Source organism: Hemiscyllium ocellatum (assembly GCF_020745735.1).
Source record: "Hemiscyllium ocellatum isolate sHemOce1 chromosome 38 unlocalized genomic scaffold, sHemOce1.pat.X.cur. SUPER_38_unloc_5, whole genome shotgun sequence".
NCBI classification, from domain to species: domain Eukaryota; kingdom Metazoa; phylum Chordata; class Chondrichthyes; order Orectolobiformes; family Hemiscylliidae; genus Hemiscyllium; species Hemiscyllium ocellatum.
This window is the reverse complement of record NW_026867523.1, coordinates 295906-316011: the sequence shown is the minus strand read 5'-3', so window position 1 is coordinate 316011 and position 20106 is coordinate 295906. Positions and strand designations below refer to the sequence as shown.

Genomic DNA, 20106 nt, shown 5'->3' with positions numbered 1-20106 from the left:
ATCTAATCGAGGGGTTCAGGGTGGTTTATGTACAGAATAACAGATACCCCGGGAGGGAGTTACAGACTGGAATCTAATCGAGGGGTTCGGGGTGGTTTATATACAGAATAACACATACCCCAGGAGGGAGTTACAGACTGTAATCTAATCGAGGGGTTCGGGGTGGTTTATATACAGAATAACAGATACCCCGGGAGGGAGTTACAGACTGGAATCTAATCGAGGGGTTCAAGGTGGTTTATATACAGAATAACAGATACCCCGGGAGGGAGTTACAGACTGTAATCTAATCGAGGGGTTCGGGGTGGTTTATATACAGAATAACAGACACCCGGGAGGGAGTTACAGACTGGAATCTAATCGAGGGGTTCGGGGTGGTTTATATACAGAATAACAGATACCCCGGGAGGGAGTTACAGACTGTAATCTAATCGAGGGGTTCAGGGTGGTTTATATACAGAATAACAGATACCCCGGGAGGGAGTTACAGACTGTAATCTAATCGAGGGGTTCAGGGTGGTTTATATACAGAATAACAGATACCTGGGAGGGAGGGAGTTTCAGACTGGGTATGTTCTGACTGTGTTCTCTGGTTCCGTCCCTAACCTGTGGTTGTTCCCTGACAGTCAGATGGAGACTGTGACGCTGTTCCCGTGTGAATTCTGTGGGAAGAGATTCCTGGATAGCTTTCGTCTGCAATTGCACCGGCGGTCCCACCTGGGTAAGGGGGTAATCCCTGGGTAAGGGGGTATTCCCGGGGTAAGGGGTAATCCCTGGGTAAGGGGGTATTACCGGGGTAATCTGCATGACTGTGTGGAAGTGGAGGGCAGAGCGAAGGGATGGGGCAGGTGACCATGAATGCAGTTGTCAGTCCTGTTCCTCCCCTGAGTTCCCGGCTGGTGTCTGAGTCACTTCAATGATTCTCCGTTAGTAACTGGATCGAGTGTCTCTCTCAGCCCGTCTGTCTGTCTGTCTGTCTGTCTCTGTCTGTCTGTGTCTCTCTGTCTCTGTCTGTCTCTGTCTCTCTGTCTGTCTCAGCCTGTCTGTCTGTCTGTCTCTGTCTGTCTCTGTCTGTCTGTCTCTGTCTGTCTCTATCTCTGTCTGTCTGTCTCTGTTTCCCCCTCGCTTACTCTATCCGTCTGTCTCCCTCTCTTTTTCAGTCTGTCTCTCTCATTCTCTCTTGCATGCGCTCCCTTTCTCTCATTCCACTGTGTGTCTGCACCTGACTCTTTTTTCATTATTGTCTCTCTCTCTCTCTCTCTCTCTCTCTCTCTCTGAGTCTGTGTCCGTGTATGTGTGTCTGTCTGTCTCTTTTCCATCTGTTTGTTGCCACTCTGTCTCTCTCTCTCTCTCTGTCTCACTCCCAGTCTCTCTCTCTCTGTCTCATTCCCAGTCTCTCTCTCTCTGTCTCACTCCCAGTCTCTCTCTCTCTGTCTCTGTCTCACTCCCAGTCTCTCTCTCTCTCTCCCTCTTTCTCTGTCTCTCTCTCTCTCTGTCTGTCTCACTCCCAGTCTCTCTCTCCCTCTGTCTCTGTGTCTCACTCCCAGTCTCTCTCTCTCTCTCTCTGTCTCACTCCCAGTCTCTCTCTCTGTCTGTCTGTCTCACTCCCAGTCTCTCTCTCTCTGTCTCACTCCCAGTCTCTCTCTCTCTCTGTCTCACTCCCAGTCTCTCTCTCTGTCTGTCTGTCTCTCTGTCTCACTCCCAGTCTCTCTCTCTCTCTGTCTCACTCCCAGTCTCTCTCTCTGTCTGTCTGTCTCTCTGTCTCACTCCCAGTCTCTCTCTCTCTCTCTCTCTGTCTCACTCCCAGTCTCTCTCTCTCTCTCTCTCTCTGTCTGTCTCACTCCCAGTCTCTCTCTCTCTCTCTCTCTCTCTGTCTCACTCCCAGTCTCTCTCTCTCTCTCTCTGTCTCACTCCCAGTCTCTCTCTCTCTCTCTCTCTCTCTCTGTCTCACTCCCAGTCTCTCTCTCTCTCTCTGTCTGTCTCACTCCCATCTCTCTGTCTGTAAAGTGTGTGTATTTCTGTCTGATTCTCTCACTCATTTTGTCTGTCTCTGTTTCTGACTTGATCAGGCCGCCAGTGCTGTTAATCTCATTCCGATATCAGTGCTGCTGTTCTGTGAGTGTGGTCACATGAAAGAACAGGCTGTACTAGTCTGAGTACGGTGGGGTCAGGCAGCATGCCAAGTCTGGTACTGGGGAACGTCAGTGTACAGTGTACAGAGCTCACCGTCACGCTGGCCTGAGTACTGAGCAACCCTGAGCTGAGGAAGGGTCTGTCACTTTCAGGGAGAATGGCGGTGTGTGTGTGTGTGTGACCGTTAGTGTGTGTCCCCTCCTCCAGGAAGAAACTGCAACTCGAGCAAGGAACCTGGCCCCAGCACCTAACACCTCTCTCTCTCTCTCTCTCTCGTACTAACCGGACTTGTCTCTCTCTCTCTCTCTCTCTCTCTGCTGATTCCCATCACCTCTTGCCTCCCTCTCTCTTTCGTTCTCATTCCTGCTCTTTCCCTCGCTGTATCTAACCCCCATCTCTCTCTCCCCACCTTCCCCTCTCTGTCCCCCTTCATCGCTCCTTGTCTTTCTCTCTCTCCCTCTCTCTCCCTCTCTATTTCTCTCTTTCTCTGTTCCCTCCATCTCTCCTTACGTCTCTCCTCTCTCTGTCTCTTCCTGCACTGTCTCTCACTCCCTCTCTCTTTCTCCCCTTCTCTCTCCATCCCTCTCTCATTCTGCCCCTTCCTCTCTCTCCCCTTGTCACTCCTCTCTCTCTCCCACTCTCCCCCCTCCCTCCCTCAGCTCCCTCTCCCCTCTCTCCCCCACCCCCTCTCCCACTCACTCCCCTCCCTCAGTTCCCTCACCCCTCTCCCCATTTCCCTCTCCCACTCGCCCCTCTCTCCCCCATTCCCTCTCCCAGTTCCCCCACACTCTCCCTCCCTATCACTGCTCCCTCCCTCCCTCCCTCCTCGCCCGTGCTCTCTATCCCCCCACCCCTACCCCCTTCCCCGTCCCCTCTCCCTCTCCATCCGTCCTCCTCCCTCCCTCTCTCTCTCTCTCTCTCCCTTTCTCCACAGTCTCTGTCTCTCGCCCTCTCCCGTCTCTGCAGGTTTCTGACAGAGATGTAGGAGCAGCTTTTGAATTGCTCTGGTGTGTTCCGTACCTTCTGAGGCTGAGTGAACATGATAAGATCAGTATTATTGAGCATTTCCTGTTATTGAAAACACCTCGCTCTCAACAGGCCGAGAGTGTGAAAGCGAGCCAGAGATATCTCTAACCAGGAGGAAGCGACAGACTGGGAATATCTCCCTCACACGCGAGAGGGTCCCCTTCATCTGCACCGTCCCCCCACATCAAACACTCCCAGGGACAGGGACAGCACGGGGTTAGACACAGAGTAAAGCTCCCTCCACACTGTCCCCCATCAAACACTCCCAGGGACTGCATGGGGTTAGATAGAGTAAAGCTCCCTCTACACTGTCCCCCATCAAACCCTCCCAGAGACAGGGACAGCACGGGGTTAGATACAGAGTAAAGCTCTCTCTTCACTGCCCCCCATCAAACACTCCCAGGGACTGGGACAGCACGGGGTTAGATACAGAGTAAAGCTCTCTCTACACTGTCCACCCATCAAACACTCCCAGGGACAGCACGGGGTTAGATACAGAGTAAAGCTCCCTCCACACTGTCCCCTCCATCAAACACTCCCAGGGACAGGGACAGCACGGGGTTAGATACAGAGTAAAGCTCCCTCTACACTGTCCCCCCATCAAACCCTCCCAGGGACAGGGACAGCTCGGGGTTAGATACAGAGTAAAGCTCTCTCTACACTGTCCCCCATCAAACCCTCCCAGGGACAGGGACAGCTCAGGGTTAGATACAGAGTAAGGCTCGGTAGTGTGGTGAGATGTGAGAGCGGTGGGTGACTGGGCCTAGAGCTGGCAGTTGGCTGACGAGGGGATAGAGGGGTTGTGATCAGACCGTGCCGTTTTGAATGGGGTGTGCCTCTCTCCTGTCTCGGCCCCCAGTGATCGTGTGTCACCAGGGTGGTCTGACAGTAAACACACACGAGGAAGCCCTGCTTCACCGTCAGAGACACTCCGGTATGCCTGAAGGGGGGAGGGGAGCGGGGAGGGTGGGGAATGGTGTGGTAGGGGCAAGGGGAGCATGGTGGGGGCAAGGGGAGCGTGGTGGGGGCAAGGGGAGCCTGGTGGGGGTAAGGGGAGCGTGGTGGGGGCAAGGGGAGCCTGGTGGGGGGATTGTAGAGACAGGCAAGTATTGTCCATGGCTGGGTGACAGGCTGATGCAGGGAGACACCCCCAACATGGGGGTTAGTTCCTGCACCAGCACAGGGTACCTTCTCAATCTCACCATCCACCTGAGGCCTGGGGATCTCAGCACCAGGGACCCGGGTTCGATCCCACCCTCGGGTGACTGTCTGGGTGGAGTTTGCACATCCTCCCCGTGTCTGTGTGGGTTTCCTCTGGGTGCTCTGGTTTCCTCCCCCAGTCCGAAGAGGTGCAGGTTAGGGTGGATTGGCTGTGGGAAATTGTCCCATAGTGCCCAGGGATGTGCAGGTTAGGGTGGATTGGCCATGGGAAATTGTCCCATAGTGCCCAGGGATGTGCAGGTTAGGGTGGATTGGCCATGGGGAATTGTCCCATAGTGCCCAGGGATGTGCAGGTTAGGGTGGATTGGCCGTAGGAAATTGTCCCATAGTGCCCAGGGATGTGCAGGTTAGGGTGGGTCAGCCATGGGAAATTGTCCCATAGTGCCCAGGGATGTGCAGGTTAGGGTGGATTGGCCATGGGAAATTGTCCCATAGTGCCCAGGGATGTGCAGGTTAGGGTGGGTTGGCCATGGGAAATTGTCCCATAGTGTCCAGGGATGTGCAGGTTAGGGTGGATTGGCCATGGGAAATTGTCCCATAGTGCCCAGGGATGAGCAGGTTAGGGTGGGATGGCCATGGGAAATTGTCCCATAGTGTCCAGGGATGTGCAGGTTAGGGTGGATTGGCCATGGGAAATTGTCCCATAGTGCCCAGGGATGTGCAGGTTAGGGTGGGTTGGCCATGGGGAATTGTCCCATAGTGCCCAGGGATGTGCAGGTTAGGGTGGATTGGCCGTAGGAAATTGTCCCATAGTGCCCAGGGATGTGCAGGCTAGGGTGGGTCAGCCATGGGAAATTGTCCCATAGTGTCCAGGGATGTGCAGGTTAGGGTGGATTGGCCATGGGAAATTGTCCCATAGTGCCCAGGGATGTGCAGGTTAGGGTGGATTGGCCATGGGAAATTGTCCCATAGTGCCCAGGGATGTGCAGGTTAGGGTGGGTTGGCCATGGGAAATTGTCCCTTAGTGTCCAGGGATGTGCAGGTTAGGGTGGATTGGCCATGGGAAATTGTCCCTTAGTGTCCAGGGATGTGCAGGTTAGGGTGGATTGGCCATGGGAAATTGTCCCATAGTGCCCAGGGATGAGCAGGTTAGGGTGGGATGGCCATGGGAAATTGTCCCATAGTGCCCAGGGATGTGCAGGTTAGGGTGGGTTACCAAGAGGTAAGTGTAGAGTGATAGGATAGGGGAATGTGTCTGGGTGGGATACTCTTTGGAGGGTCAGTGTGGATTGTTGGGTCGAATGGCCTGTTTCCACATTGTAGAGATTCTATGAGAAAAAAAATTAAATTCCCACTCGCCGTAGAGACATGAAGACATAACATCAGAGAATCAGTCTCACAGCACAGAAACAGGCCCTTCGGCCCATCCCGTCATTGCTGACCCAGATATCCCAACCCAATCTAGTCCCACCTGCCAGCACCCGGCCCATATCCCCCCAAACCCTTCCTATTCATGTCCCCATCCAGATGCCTCTTAAATGTTGCAATTGTACCAGCCCCCACCACTTCCTCTGGCAGCTCATCCCATACACGTACCACCCTCTGGGGGAAAAAGTTGCCCCTTAGGTCTCTTTTATATCTTTCCCCTCTCACCCTAAACCTATGCCCCTCTATTTCTGGACTCCCCCACCCCAGGGAAAAGACCTTGTCTATTTACCCTCTCCATGCCCCTCATGATTGTATAAACCTCTATAAGGTCACCCCTCAGCCTCCGACGCTCCAGGGAAAACAGCCCCAGCCTGTTCAGCCTCACCCTGTAGCTCAGACCCTCCAACCCTGGCAACATCCTTGTCAATCTTTTCTGAACCCTTTCAAGTTTCACAACATCTTTCCGATAGGAAGGAGACCAGAATTGTACCCAATATTCCAACAGTGGCCTAACCAATGTCCTGTACAGCCACAACATGACCCTCCCAACTCCTGCACTCAATACTCTGACCAATATTACTGAGGTCTCTGCATCAATAGCAGGTGATTATAACACTCGGGCGATTAGGAGTCAACCCCTTTGCTGTGGGACTGGAGTCACGTGTAGGCCAGGCCCGCTCAGGATGGCAGCTTCCTTCCCTTAAGGACGTTACTGAATGAGACGGGGTTTTCCCACAATCGACAAGTCGTGGTCATCATCAGATTCTTAATACCAGATTATTTTCACAGTTGAATTCAAATTCTGGGATTCGAACCCAGTGTTGCCTCGTTAGACATCCCCGACTGGAATGTGAAGAATGAATTTGTCCAGGAGTCCCACCAACCCGGAGCACTTGGACACAAACTGGTCCCAATCCTAAACAGTCCCAGCTTTATTCAGAAACAGGTTACACTAGCCACTCTCGCTCAACATACTCTCTCTCATCTGATTCAGCCCCTTTCAGGTTAGCATTCTCCCTGAATGTCTCGTACATTTACACAGTCGCTCTGTTTCTCTCTCTGTCTGTGGGGGACTGTCAAGTGGTTTTCTCTCTCTCTCTCTCTCTCTCTCTCTATCTGTGTCTCCATCTCTGCCTGTCTCTCTCACTCTGTCTCTCTCTCTCTGTTTCTCTCTCTTTGTCTCTCTCTGTCTGTCTCTCACTCTGTCTCCCTCTCTCTGTTTTTCTCTCTTTGTCTCTCTCTGTCTGTCTCTCACTCTGTCTCTCTTTCTCGGTTTTTTTCTCTCTCTCTCTCTCTCTCTGTCTCTCCCTCTCACTCTCTCTGTCTCTGTGTCTGTATATCTGTCTGTCTCTCTCTCTCTCACACACATTCTCTCTCTGTCTCTGTCTCTGTGTCTCTCTCACTCTCTCTCTCATTCTCACTGTGTTTCTGTCTGCCTCTCTCTCACTCTCTCTCTGTCTCTGTCTCTCTCACGCTCACTCTCTATCACTGGCTCTGTCTGTCTCTGTCTCTTTGTGTGTGTGTGTCTCTCTCTCTCTCTCTGTCTGTCTCAGTCTCTCCCTCTCTCTCTGACTCTCTCTCTGTATAAATGTCTCTCTCTCTCTCACACACACACACACACACACACACTCTCTCTGTCTCTCCGTCTGTCTCTCTCTCCCTCTCTGTCTCTCCCTCTCTGTCTTTCTCACTCTGTATCTCTTTCCCTCTCTGTCTTTCTCACGCTTTCTCTCTGTCTTTCTCTCTGTCTCTCCGTCTCTGTCTCTCTCTCTCTCCCTCTCTGTCTTTCTCACTCTGTCTCTGGCTCTCTGTCTCTCTCATTGTTTTTCTCTCTCTATCTCTCTCTCTGTCTCTCCCTCTCTGTCTCTCTCTCTCCCATCTCTGTGTCTCTTCCTCTCTGTCTCTGTCTGTCTCTCTGTCTCTATGTCTCTCTCTCTGTCTGTCTCTCTCTGTCTCTCTGTCTCTCTCTCTCTTTCTATCTCTCGCACTGTCTCTGTCTCTCCCTCTCTGTCTTTCTCACTCTGTCTTTCTCACTCTGTCTCTCTCTGTCTCTCTCACTCTCTGTGTCTCTCCCTCTCTGTCGCTCTCTCTTTCTATCTCTCTCACTGTCTCTGTCTCTCCCTCTCTGTCTTTCTCACTCTGTCTCTTTCACTCTGTCTTTCTCTCTCTATCTCTCTCTCTCTCTCTATCCCTCCCTCTCTGTGTCTCTCCCTCTCTGTCTCTCTCTCTCTCTCTGTCTCTATGTCTCTCTCTATGTCTTTCCCTCGCTGTCTCTCTCTCTTTCTATCTCTCTCACTGTCTCTGTCTCTCCCTCTCTGTCTCTCTCACTCTGTCTTTCTCTCTCTATCTCTCTCTCTCTCTCTCTCTCTCCTTCCCTCTCTGTCTCTCTCTCTCTCTCTGTTTCTCTCTCTCCCCCCTCTCTGTGTCTCCCCCTCTCTCTCTCTCTCTTTCTCTCTGTCTTTTGTCATCTAAGAGATTTACTTGGCCAAAATACCCAGAACATTACCTGGGTCTTTGTATTAACAGACCACCACTGATAATACCCCAAGGCCCCCACCTCCCCATGCCTCCCACCTTGGGACGCTTTCATTGTCACCTTGCGAACAGGTATTTTGGCCATTCTTCAGCAGCACTGCCAATTCAGCTGTTCAGGTCGACCCCTCCAGGTCATTGAGTATATCTAAGATGGAGATAGATATGTTGTTGATTGTCAGGGGGGGATCAAAGGTCACCGGGAGAAAGTGGGAGGACGGTGTTCAGAAACATATCAGCCATGATTGAATGGCGGAGCTGATGCAATGAGCCAAATGGTCTAATTTCTGCTCCAACGTCTTGTGGTTTAATTTCAGTTTCATTGTTTAGTGGGTCCTTTCCTTGACTCACAGCAATGGGCCTAACATTTTGCGAATGTGATGACTGTTTGTTTAAACCTACACTCTCTGGAATTAGTTTTAGGCCTGTACTCTCTGGAATTAGTTTAGGCCTATACTCTTTAGTATTATTTTAGGCCTATACTCTCTGGAATTAGTTCAGGCCTATACTCTCTGGAATTAGTTTAGGCCTGTACTCTCTGGTATTAGTTTAAACCTATACTCTCTGGAATTAGTTCAGGCCTATACTCTCTGGTATTACTTTAGGCCTATATTCTCTGGAATTAGTTTAGGACTATATTCTCTTGGAATTCATTTTAGGCCTATACTCTCTGGAATTAGTTTAAACCTATACTCTCTGGAATTAGTTCAGGCCTATACCCTCTGGTATTAGTTTAGGCCTATATTCGTTTTGATTAGATTAGATTACTTACAGTGTAGAAACAGGCCCTTTGGCCCAACAAGTCCACACCGACCCGCCGAAGCGCAACCCACCCACACCCCTTCATTTACCCCTTACCTAACACTACGGGCAATTTAGCATGGCCCATTCACCTGACCCGCACATCTTTGGACTGTGGGAGGAAACCAGAGCACCCGGAGGAAACCCACACAGACACGGGGAGAACGTGCAAACTCCACACAGTCAGTTGCCTGAGTCGGGAATTGAACCCGGGTCTATGGCGCTGTGAGGCAGCAGTGCTAACCACTGTGCCACCTTGCTGCCCATTCTCTGGAATGGGTTTAGGACGATACTCTCTGGAATTAGATTTAAGCCGATACTCAATAGAATTAGTTTAGGCCTGTACTCTCTGGAACCAGTTTTAGGACGATACTCTCTGGGATTAGTTTAGGCCTATACTCTCTGGGATTAGTTTAGGCCTATACTCTCTGGGATTAGTTTAGACCTATACTCTCTGGAATTAGTTTAGGCCTATACTGTCTGGGATTAGTTTAGACCTATACTGTCTGGGATTAGTTTAGACCTATACTCTCTGGAATTAGTTTAGGCCTATACTCTCTGGGATTAGTTTAGGCCTGTACTCTCTGGGATTAGTTTAGGCCTATACTCTCTGGGATTAGTTTAGACCTATACTCTCTGGGATTAGTTTAGGCCTGTACTCTCTGGGATTAGTTTAGGCCTATACTCTCTGGAATTAGTTTAGACCTATACTCTCTGGGATTAGTTTAGGCCTATACTCTCTGGGATTAGTTTAGACCTATACTCTCTGGAATTAGTTTAGGCCTATACTGTCTGGGATTAGTTTAGGCCTATAATCTCTGGAATTAGTTTAGGCCTATACTCTCTGGGATTAGTTTAGGCCTATACTCTCTGGAATTAGTTTTAGGCCTATACTCTCTGGGATTAGTTTAGGCCTATACTCTCTGGGATTAGTTTAGACCTATACTCTCTGGAATTAGTTTAGGCCTATACTGTCTGGGATTAGTTTAGGCCTATACTGTCTGGGATTAGTTTAGGCCTGTACTATCTGGGATTAGTTTAGACCTATACTCTCTGGGATTAGTTTAGGCCTGTACTCTCTGGGATTAGTTTAGGCCTATACTCTCTGGGATTAGTTTAGGCCTGTACTCTCTGGGATTAGTTTAGGCCTGTACCCTCTGGGATTAGTTTAGGCCTGTACTCTCTGGGATTAGTTTAGGCCTATACTCTCTGGGATTAGTTTAGGCCTGTACTATCTGGGATTAGTTTAGGCCTATACTCTCTGGAATAGTTTAGGCCTATACTCTCTGGGATTAGTTTAGGCCTGTATTCTCTGGGATTAGTTTAAGCCTGTACTCTCTGGGATTAGTTTAGGCCTATAATCTCTGGAATTTAGAAGATTGAGGGGAGATCAAATTGAGGTATTCAAGTTGATAAAAGGTGTGGATAAGATAGACGTGGAGTGGATGCTTCCCCTTGTGGGACATTCCGAGACGAGAGGTCACAGCCTTCGGATAAGGGGAAGCAAATTTCAACACAGCTGGGGAGAAATGATTTCTCCCAAAGGGTCGTTAATCCGTGGAATTCACCCCCCCACCCCCCGAAAAGTGCAGTGGATGCTGAGACAGTGAATAAATGTAAGGAAGTGTTAGACAGATCTTAAATTGGTAATGGTAAATCATCATCTACCCACATCATAAAGATGCCTGATAGTTGCCCTGGTGATGGCAGGGTCTGCTTTACACTGAGTGCGCAATAAAATAGACATTACTGTCAAATACTGAAGCACCCTTAGGGCTGGGGACAGAGCGATTTCACTCCCCAGAGTGTCCCCACATGGTTCGGAAAATCTTTCTCAGGTGGAAGAAATATTTTCCTTGTGTGTTGATTGACCAGGAGAAGCAGAGTTTTTTTTTAATCAATTGAGACTCCACTTTCAAGGAGCTATGAACCTGCACTCCAAGGTCTCTTTGTTCAGCAACACTCCCTAGGACCTTACCATTAAGTGGATAAGTCCTGCTAAGATTTGCTTTCCCAAAATGCAGCACCTCGCATTTATCTGAATTAAACTCCATCTGCCACTTCTCAGCCCATTGGCCCATCTGGTCCAGAACCTGTTGTAATCTGAGGGAACCCTCTTCGCTGTCCAATACACCCTCCAATTTTGCAAACTTATTAACTGTATCTCTTCTGCTCGCATCCAAATCATTTAGACAAATGACAAAAAGTAGAGGACCCAGCACCGATCCTTGTGGCACTCCCCTGGTCACAGGCCTCAGTCTGAAAAACAACCCTCCACCACCACCCTCTGTCTTCTACCTTTGAGCCAGTTCTGTTTCCAAATGGCTAGTTCTCCCTGTATTCCATGAGATCTAACCTTGCTAACCAGTCTCCCATGGGGAACCTTGTCGAACGCCTTACTGAAGTCCCTCCCTGGGTATGTTTGATGGGGGGGGGACAGTGTAGAGGGAGCTTTACTCTGTATCTAACCCCGTGCTGTCCCTGTCCCTGGGACTGTTTGATGTGGGGAAAGTGTAGAGAGACCTTTACTCTGTATCTAACCCCGTGCTGTCCCTGTTCCTGGGAATGTTTGATGGGGGGACAGTGTAGAGGGAGCTTTACTCTGTATCTAACCCCGTGCTGTCCCTGTCCCTGGGAGTGTTTGATGTGGGAAAGTGTAGAGAGAGCTTTACTCTGTATCTAACCCCGTGCTGTCCCTGTTCCTGGGAATGTTTGATGGGGGGACAGTGTAGAGGGAGCTTTACTCTGTATCTAACCCCGCGCTGTCCCTGTCCCTGGGAGTGTTTGATGGGGGGGACAGTGTAGAGGGAGCTTTACTCTATATCTAACCCCGAGCTGTCCCTGTCCCTGGGAGTGTTTGATGGGGGACAGTGTAGAGGGAGCTTTACTCTGTATCTAACCCCGTGCTGTCCCTGTCCCTGGGGGTGTTTGATGGGGGAGACAGTGGAGAGAGAGCTTTACTCTGTATCTAACCCCGTGCTGTCCCTGTCCCTGGGAGTGTTTGATGTGGGGAAAGTGTAGAGAGAGCTTTACTCTGTATCTAACCCCGTGCTGTCCCTGTCCCTGGGAATGTTTGATGGGGGGACAGTGTAGAGGAAGCTTTACTCTGTATCTAACCCCGTGCTGTCCCTGTCCCTGGGAGTGTTTGATGGGGGGACAGTGTAGAGGGAGCTTTACTCTGTATCTAATCCCGTGCTGTCCCTGACCCTGGGAGTGTTTGACTGGGGTACAGTGTAGAGGGAGCTTTACTCTGTATCTAACCCTGTGCTATCCCTATTCCTGGCAGTGTTTGATGGGGGGACAGTGTAGAGGGAGCTTTACTCTGTATCTAACCCCATGCTGTCCCTGTCCCTGGGAGTGTTTGATGGAGGGACAGTGTAGAGGGAGCTTTACTCTGTATCTAACCCCGTGCTGTCCCTGTCCCTGGGAGTGTTTGATGGGGGACAGTGTAGAGGGAGCTTTACTCTGTATCTAACCCCGTGCAGTCCCTGTCCCTGGGAGTGTTTGATGGGGGACAGTGTAGAGGGAGCTTTACTCTGTATCTAACCCCGTGCTGTCCCTGTCCCTGGGAGTGTTTGATGGGGGGACAGTGTAGTGGGAGCTTTACTCTGTATCTAACCCCATGCTGTCCCTGTCCCTGGGAGTGTTTGATGGGGGACAGTGTAGAGGGAGCTTTACTCTGTATCTAACCCCGTGCTGTCCCTGTCCCTGGGTGGGTTTGATGGGGGACAGTGTAGAGAGAGCTTTACTGTGTATCTAACCCCGTGCTGTCCCTGTCCCTGGGAGTGTTTGATGGGGGGACAGTGTAGAGGGAGCTTTACTCTGTATCTAACCCCGTGCTGTCCCTGTCCCTGGGAGTGTTTGATGGGGGACAGTGTAGAGGGAGCTTTACTCTGTATCTAACCCTGTGCTGTCACTGTCCCTGGGAGTGTTTGATGTGGGGAAAGTGTAGAGAGAGCTTTACTCTGTATCTAACCCCGTGCTGTCCCTGTTCCTGGGAATGTTTGATGGGGGGACAGTGTAGAGGGAGCTTTACTCTGTATCTAACCCCGTGCTGTCCCTGTCCCTGGGAGTGTTTGATGTGGGGAAAGTGTAGAGAGAGCTTTACTCTGTATCTAACCCCGTGCTGTCCCTGTTCCTGGGAATGTTTGATGGGGGGACAGTGTAGAGGGAGCTTTACTCTGTATCTAACCCCGTGCTGTCCCTGTCCCTGGGAGTGTTTGATGGGGGTGACAGTGTAGAGGGAGCTTTACTCTATATCTAACCCCGAGCTGTCCCTGTCCCTGGGAGTGTTTGATGGGGGACAGTGTAGAGGGAGCTTTACTCTTTATCTAACCCCGTGCTGTCCCTGTCCTGGGAGCGTTTGATGGAGGACAGTGTAGAGGGAGCTTGTCAGTGTTGTGCTGTGGTGGATCTAACTCTCTGTGTTGTGTATCTGTGTAGGGGGGCTCTCGATGCCCATCTACCTTCTGTGTGGGAAGGGTCTCGAGATGCCGGTGGGCGTGACCCCTCGCGCTCCGGGACAGGGAGGGGCGAGTTGGCGCTACAGTTGCCGGGAATGCCAGCGATTATTCCCCAGCCTCACCGCCCTCAAACGCCACCTCAGGTCCCACCATGGTGAGTCCTCCCGTCATTCCTGGGGTTTCCGTGACCCGGCGTGTTCATCCAGGAGCCGGCCCCCCTCCCCCACCCTGCACACGGCACAGGGCGATCCCATGCCCATCACCTCTGCGGTGGGCGGGCCCTGGTGGGAGCTTTCGGGACCCTGAGCGTGACGGTGGGGTTGGGAGGGTCACCGCGAAATCACTGGAGCCTCGGACAGCTGGCTACCACCATGAGGTGGGGGGGGGGGGCTGAATGGCCTCCTGTTCCTGTGTAACAGGCTGGAGGAGGAGGGGCTGAATGGCCTCCTGTTCCTGTGTAACAGGCTGGAGGAGGAGGGGCTGAATGGCCTCCTGTTCCTGTGTAACAGGCTGGAGGAGGAGGGGCTGAATGGCCTCCTGTTCCTGTGTAACAGGCTGGAGGAGGAGGGGCTGAATGGCCATCTGTTCATGAGTAACAGGCTGGAGGAGGAGGGGCTGAATGGCCTCCTGTCCCTGTGTAACAGGCTGGAGGAGGGGCTAAGTGGCCTCCTGTTCCTGTGTAACAGGCTGGAGGAGGAGGAGCTGAATGGCCTCCTGTTCCTGTGTAACAGGCTGGAGGAGGAGGGGCTGAGTGGCCTCCTGTCCCTGTGTAACAGTCTGGAGGAGGAGGGGCTGAGTGGTGTCCCGGTGTTCCCGGGGAGATAGTGATGGGGTGGATGTGGAGCGGAGTGGGATTGATTGAGCCGTGTTAATGGTAGCGCTCCTGTCTCTTTGCCAGGGGACACGGGGCACCAGTGCCAGTTTTGTCGCCACCATTTCTCTGACGAGGCAGCGTTGAGGAGTCACAAACAGGTCCATCAGGGCGAGAAACCCTATCAGTGCACTCACTGCAACAAGAAATTCAGTCTCAAACACCAACTGGAGACTCACTACAGGGTTCACACAGGTAAACCCCAGGGGCTCGGGGGGTCAGGGAGCAGGGGGGAGGAGTGCTGCACTGTCAGAGAGTCAGTGCTGAGGGAGAGGGCACTGTCAGAGGGTCAGTGCTGAGGGAGCGCTGCACTGTCAGAGAGTCAGTGCTGAGGGAGAGGGCACTGTCGGAGGGTCAGTGCTGAGGGAGAGGGCACTGTCGGAGGGTCAGTGCTGAGGGAGAGGGCACTGTCAGAGGGTCAGTGCTGAGGGAGAGGGCACTGTCAGAGGGTCAGTGCTGAGGGAGAGGGCACTGTCAGAGGGTCAGTGCTGAGGGAGAGGGCACTGTCGGAGGGTCAGTGCTGAGGGAGAGGGCACTGTCAGAGGGTCAGTGCTGAGGGAGAGGGCACTGTCGGAGGGTCAATGCTGAGGGAGTGGGCACTGTCGGAGGGTCAGTGCTGAGGGAGTGAGCACTGTCGGAGGGTCAGTGCTGAGGGAGTGGGCACTGTCGGAGGGTCAGTGCTGAGGGAGTGGGCAGTGTCGGACGGTCAGTGCTGAGGGTGTGGGCACTGTCGGAGGGTCAGTGCTGAGGGAGTGGACACTGTCGGAGGGTCAGTGCTGAGGGAGTGCCGCACTTTCGGAGAGTCAGTGCTGAGGGAGTGCCGCACTGTCGGAGAGTCAGTGCTGAAGGAGTGGGCACTGTCAGAGGGTCAGTGCTGAGGGAGTGCTGCACTGTTGGAGGGTCAGTGCTGAGGGAGTGCTGCACTGTTGGAGGGTCAGTGCTGAGGGAGTGGGCACTGTCGGAGGGTCAGTGCTGAGGGAGTGCTGCACTGTTAGAGAGTCAGTGCTGAGGGAGTGCCGCACTGTTAGAGCAACCCACCCTAACCTGCACATCCCTGGGCACTATGGGACAATTTCCCATGGCCAACCCACCCTAACCTACACATCTTTGGACTGTGGGAGGAAACCGGAGCACCCGGAGGAAACCCACACAGACACGGGGAGAACGTGTAAACCCCACCCAGACAGTCGCCCGAGGGTGGAATCGAACCCGGGTCCCTAGCGCTGGGACGGAGCAGGGCTGACCACTTTTGAGAAAATGCTCGTTCCTGTAATCATTGAAAGGTTCTGTTTGTCGGCTCCCTTCACTTTGTTTGCTGCAGGAACATTTCTCAGAATCTTATCAAACATTCAGCTGTTTTTCTCATCAGCCTGTTCAGAAACGTCGGTGCACATTTCTGAAACTGGTCGGATGTGAATTAGGGCCTCCGGATCCAGAGGTAGCGACACTACCACTGTGCCGTAGGAGGGCCTACAGAGTTACCTGGAACTTGTCAGTTAATTGTCAATCATCACGGACTGGTCACACCCTCCATTAAAGATGAAATGTGTTTCCATCACAAAAGAGGCTGTGCTGACTGGTTGGCGATTCCACAGCTGACCGTTAACTGTTGCCTTTTGTTTAATTTGAAAGAAAATTTAATTTCATTTTGTTTGTTTTAAATTGTCCCTTCACTGGATGCTGGCATCGCTGCCTGGGCCAGGGCCCAACGCCCATCCTTAACTGCCCCTTGAGAGGGCAGAGATCCAGACTCTGTGCTGTAGGTCATCCCACAGGACCCTGATGGGTGGGAATTTCCAGGATCTTGCCTCTGATTGGTGAAGGTGCTGCCCTCACAATTGAACCCATGATTGGCTGTTACACATTGAGACAGGGCAGAGTCAACATGGTTTCGTGAAAGGGAATTGACCAATGGATGCAAGTGTTTGGAGTCTGTGGGTAATGAAGGGCAATGGATCTGGTGTATATGGACTTCATTTCATTGGGTTCCTACACAAGACAAGAACTCATGCCTCAGGCATTTTCAAAAGGAGGGAGGATTGGCTTGTTAATGGAAAACAGAGAGAGACAGAAATGGGTCATTTATGGATGAGCAACGATAATTAATGGACAGCCTCCAGGATCCTAACTGGTGGGAGTCTCAGTTTTTTTTGTTGTGTGTTGTGAGAGGGAGTCTCCCATCGACTGTTCGTGTGATCGGGGAATACCTAGGAGGCAAAGTAAAATGTGGGGAAATGTGACATTCGGTAGAAAGAGTAATTTCAGGGGAGAGAGAGAAGGAGAAAGACTGTTTTTGAGAAAGCAGAAGTGTATGTGTGAGAGAGATGGAGAGAGAGAGAGAGAGAGAAACAAAAATAGAGAGAAAAGGAGATAGTGTGTGAGAGAGAAAGTGTGTGTGAGACAGAAAGTGTGTGGGAGAGAGAGCGAGTGTTTGATAGATATAGAGAGATAAGCACACGAGAGAGAGAAAGTGTGTGAGAAAGAGAGCGAGAGCGAGCACATGGCAGAGAGAGTGTTTGACAGATAGAGAGAGATAGAGCACATGAGAGAGAAAAAGTATGTGAGAGAAAAAGTGTGTGTGAGAAAGAGAAAGTGTGTGAGAGAGAGAAAGTGTGTGTGAGAGAGAGAGAGAGCGAGAGCGAAAACGTGGGAGAGATGTTTGACAGATAGAGAGAGATAGAGCACATGAGAGAGAGAAAGTGTGTGAGAGAGAGAATGTATGTGAGAGAGAGAGCGAGAGGGAGCACGTGGGAGAGAGAGTTTGACAGATAGAGAGAGAGATAGAGCACATGAGCGAGAGAAACTATGTGAGAGAGAAAGTGTTTGAGAGAGAGAGAGCAAGAGAGCACGTGAAGAGAGAGAGTGTTTGACAGATAGAGAGAGATAGAGCGCACGAGAGAGAGAAAGTGTGAGAGAGAGAGAAAGTGTGAGAGAGAGAAAGTGTGAGAGAGAGCGGAACGGTGCAGTGCAGAGGGATCTGGGAGACCTGGTCCATGTTCAGGGAGTGTGAGGGATTGGGAAGGGGATGGAGTGTTGACCTTCATTGTGGGGGGGGGGAATGGGGTGTAAAAATGAATAAGTCGAGACCAGACTGTACCAGGGCGGGGGGGGATTTGGGGAGAGAGCAGCTGGGCCACTCTGTTGGGTTCTTCAGGAGGGACAGGCCAGGCATCAGGGCAGTGTGACTGGAGCTGAGGAGGAATTTAATCTCTCAGAGAGGAGTGAGTCTGTGGGACCCTCCTGCACACCAAACCCCTCCTCCCAGAGAGTTGGGGGAGGTGTGGGTCACTGACTGTATTGGAGGCCCTTGAATTGGATACTCGCTAGTGCGTGAGGGGGAGGTAGGAAAGGTGATTTGAGGCTCCAGGGAGATCAGCCAGGATCATATTGTCTGGAGGAGTGTCATGGAGGGGCTGAATGGCCTGTTTCTCCAACAGATTCCAGACCCTTCACCTCCATCACCACCTTCTAATAGAGTAACACCACCACCTGGTGTTGGCTGTTAGTATGACACCCCTGTATCTAACCCCGTGCTGTCCCTGTCCCTGGGAGTGTTTCATGGGGGACAGAGTAGAGGAAGCTTTACTCTGTATCTAACCCCATGCTGTCCCTGTCCCTAGGAGTGTTTGATGGGGGACAGAGTAGAGGGAGCTTTACTCTGTATCTAACCCCGTGCTGTCCCTGTCCCTGGGAGTGTTTGATGGGGGACAGTGTAGAGGGAGCTTTACTCTGTATCTAACCCTGTGCTGTCCCTGTCCCTGGGAGTGTTTGATGGGGGGACAGTGTAGAGGGAGCTTTACTCTTTATCTAACCCCGTGCTGTCCCTGTCCCTGGGAGTGTTTGATGGGGGGACAGTGTAGAGGGAGCTTTACTCTGTATCTAACCCTGTGCTGTCCCTGTCCCTGGGAGTGTTTGATGGGGGACAGTGTAGAGGGAGCTTTACTCTTTATCTAACCCCGTGCTGTCCCTGTCCCTGGGAGTGTTTGATGGGGGGACAGTGTTAAGGGAGCTTTACTCTGTATCTAACCCCGTGCTGTCCCAGTCCCTGGGAGTGTTTGATGGGGGACAGTGTAGAGGGAGCTTTACTCTGTATCTAACCCCGTGCTGTCCCTGGGAGTGTTTGATGGGGGACAGTGTAGAGGGAGCTTTACTCTGTATCTAACCCCGTGCTGTCCCAGTCCCAGGGAGTGTTTGATGGGGGACAGTGTAGAGGGAGCTTTACTCTGTATCTAACCCCGTGCTGTCCCAGTCCCTGGGAGTGTTTGATGGGGGACAGTGTCTGTGTGAGTGTGTGTCTGTATCTCTGTGTGCGTTTCTGAGTGTGTGTGGGTGTGTGATTGTCTCTGCATCTGTGTGTGTGCGCGCGCGCGTGCGTGTGTGTGTGTGAGTGTGTATGTGTATGTGTGTGTGAGTGAGTGTGTGTGTGTCTGTGTGGGTGTGAGTGTGTATGTGTGTGTGTGAGAGTGTAGGTGTGTATGAGTGTGTGTGTGAGAGTGTGGGTGTGTGTGAGTGTGAATGTGTGTGAGTGTGAGTGTGTGTGTGTGTGTGTGTGAGTGTGTGTGAGGGTGTGTGTGAGACGATGCTGATGAATCTGTTTTCCCTTGTCCAGGGGAGAAGCCGTTTGAGTGTAAACTCTGTCACCAGCGTTCCCGTGACTACTCTGCCATGATCAAGCACCTTCGGACTCACAATGGGGCTTTGCCGTATCGGTGCACCGTGTGCCAGGAGTACTGCTCCAGCCTGTCCGTCATGCAGAAACACATCAAGACCCACCTCCCCGAGGAGCTTCCCCCAGACTGGAGCCTGGAGGAAAGCTACCTCTACCTGTGTTACCTGTGACCGGCTGACCCCTGCCCTGTCTCCCCCGCTGGACCCCCTCCTCACCGCTCCCTCCCTCCCTCCTGGGCTGCTGGGGGTTGGTGGAGGGAGTGGGCCGACAGAGAATCCCATCCCAGTGGGTCATACCTGCGGGCTCTGAGGGTGTGAGACATGCTGTCCCTCTGCGGCCGGGAACAGAGGGGCTGGGAGGGGAGCGGAGACGGGGATGGAGGGATGGGAATCGGAAACCGCATCCTGCTGGGATTCCCACACCGGAGGGACCACTGGCCGACAGATCCTGGAAACAGAGGGGCATGCTGACCCCCGACCCTCTCAGCCCCGTCTGGACACAACGCAAGAGTGTCAATTTTTGCCACAAGATCCGCCGTTTCGAGGAGTGGGTGTTGATTGACCGAGTGTGAGCTGTTAACGCGAGTACACCAGGACCATCGCAGAACACCCCACCGCGAGGAAGCAGACCATTTGGCCCATCGAGGAGAATCCCACCCAGAACCAACCTGACCCTAACCCTGCCACGGCCTGTGCCTCCCTCCCAACCTGCGTTTCCCTGGACGGTGGGAGCTCACTGGATCCCTGTACGTTGAGGCTGCGAGCACATTGTAGACCCAGCGGGGAATCTCGCACGGTTCGTTAATGCGACCGTTGGCTCACTTGGGATCGTTTGGCGTGTGCTGTCCAACCTCCTCGTTGAATGCGAGCAATCTGAGCGATCGCGGGATGGAGTACCGACTCCACCTTGCCACGCGGTGGGAACCATCATTCCCTCGGCTGAAAGGGCGAATGCAGACCCTCTGAGCAGCTGAACCTCGGACTCTGCGCGATGTCCTGTCCACAGAATGAATGGCAGCAACG

The 20106-nt window shown here is 52.2% G+C and overlaps 1 protein-coding gene across 1 annotated transcript in view; it reads left to right on the top strand.

The window, feature by feature from the left end:
* The window catches only part of LOC132808783 (zinc finger and BTB domain-containing protein 16-A-like), a 20975-nt gene extending 1581 nt beyond the window's left edge, over positions 1–19394 (top strand). Inside the window, exons 2-5 of the mRNA XM_060822234.1 lie at positions 627–721; positions 13525–13698; positions 14443–14610; positions 19025–19394. Of these exons, the coding sequence (XP_060678217.1) occupies positions 627–721; positions 13525–13698; positions 14443–14610; positions 19025–19254 (667 nt within the window). The 3' untranslated portion in view covers positions 19255–19394. The remainder of the gene's footprint in view (positions 1–626; positions 722–13524; positions 13699–14442; positions 14611–19024) is intronic.
* The last annotated feature ends 712 nt before the right edge of the window (positions 19395–20106 follow it).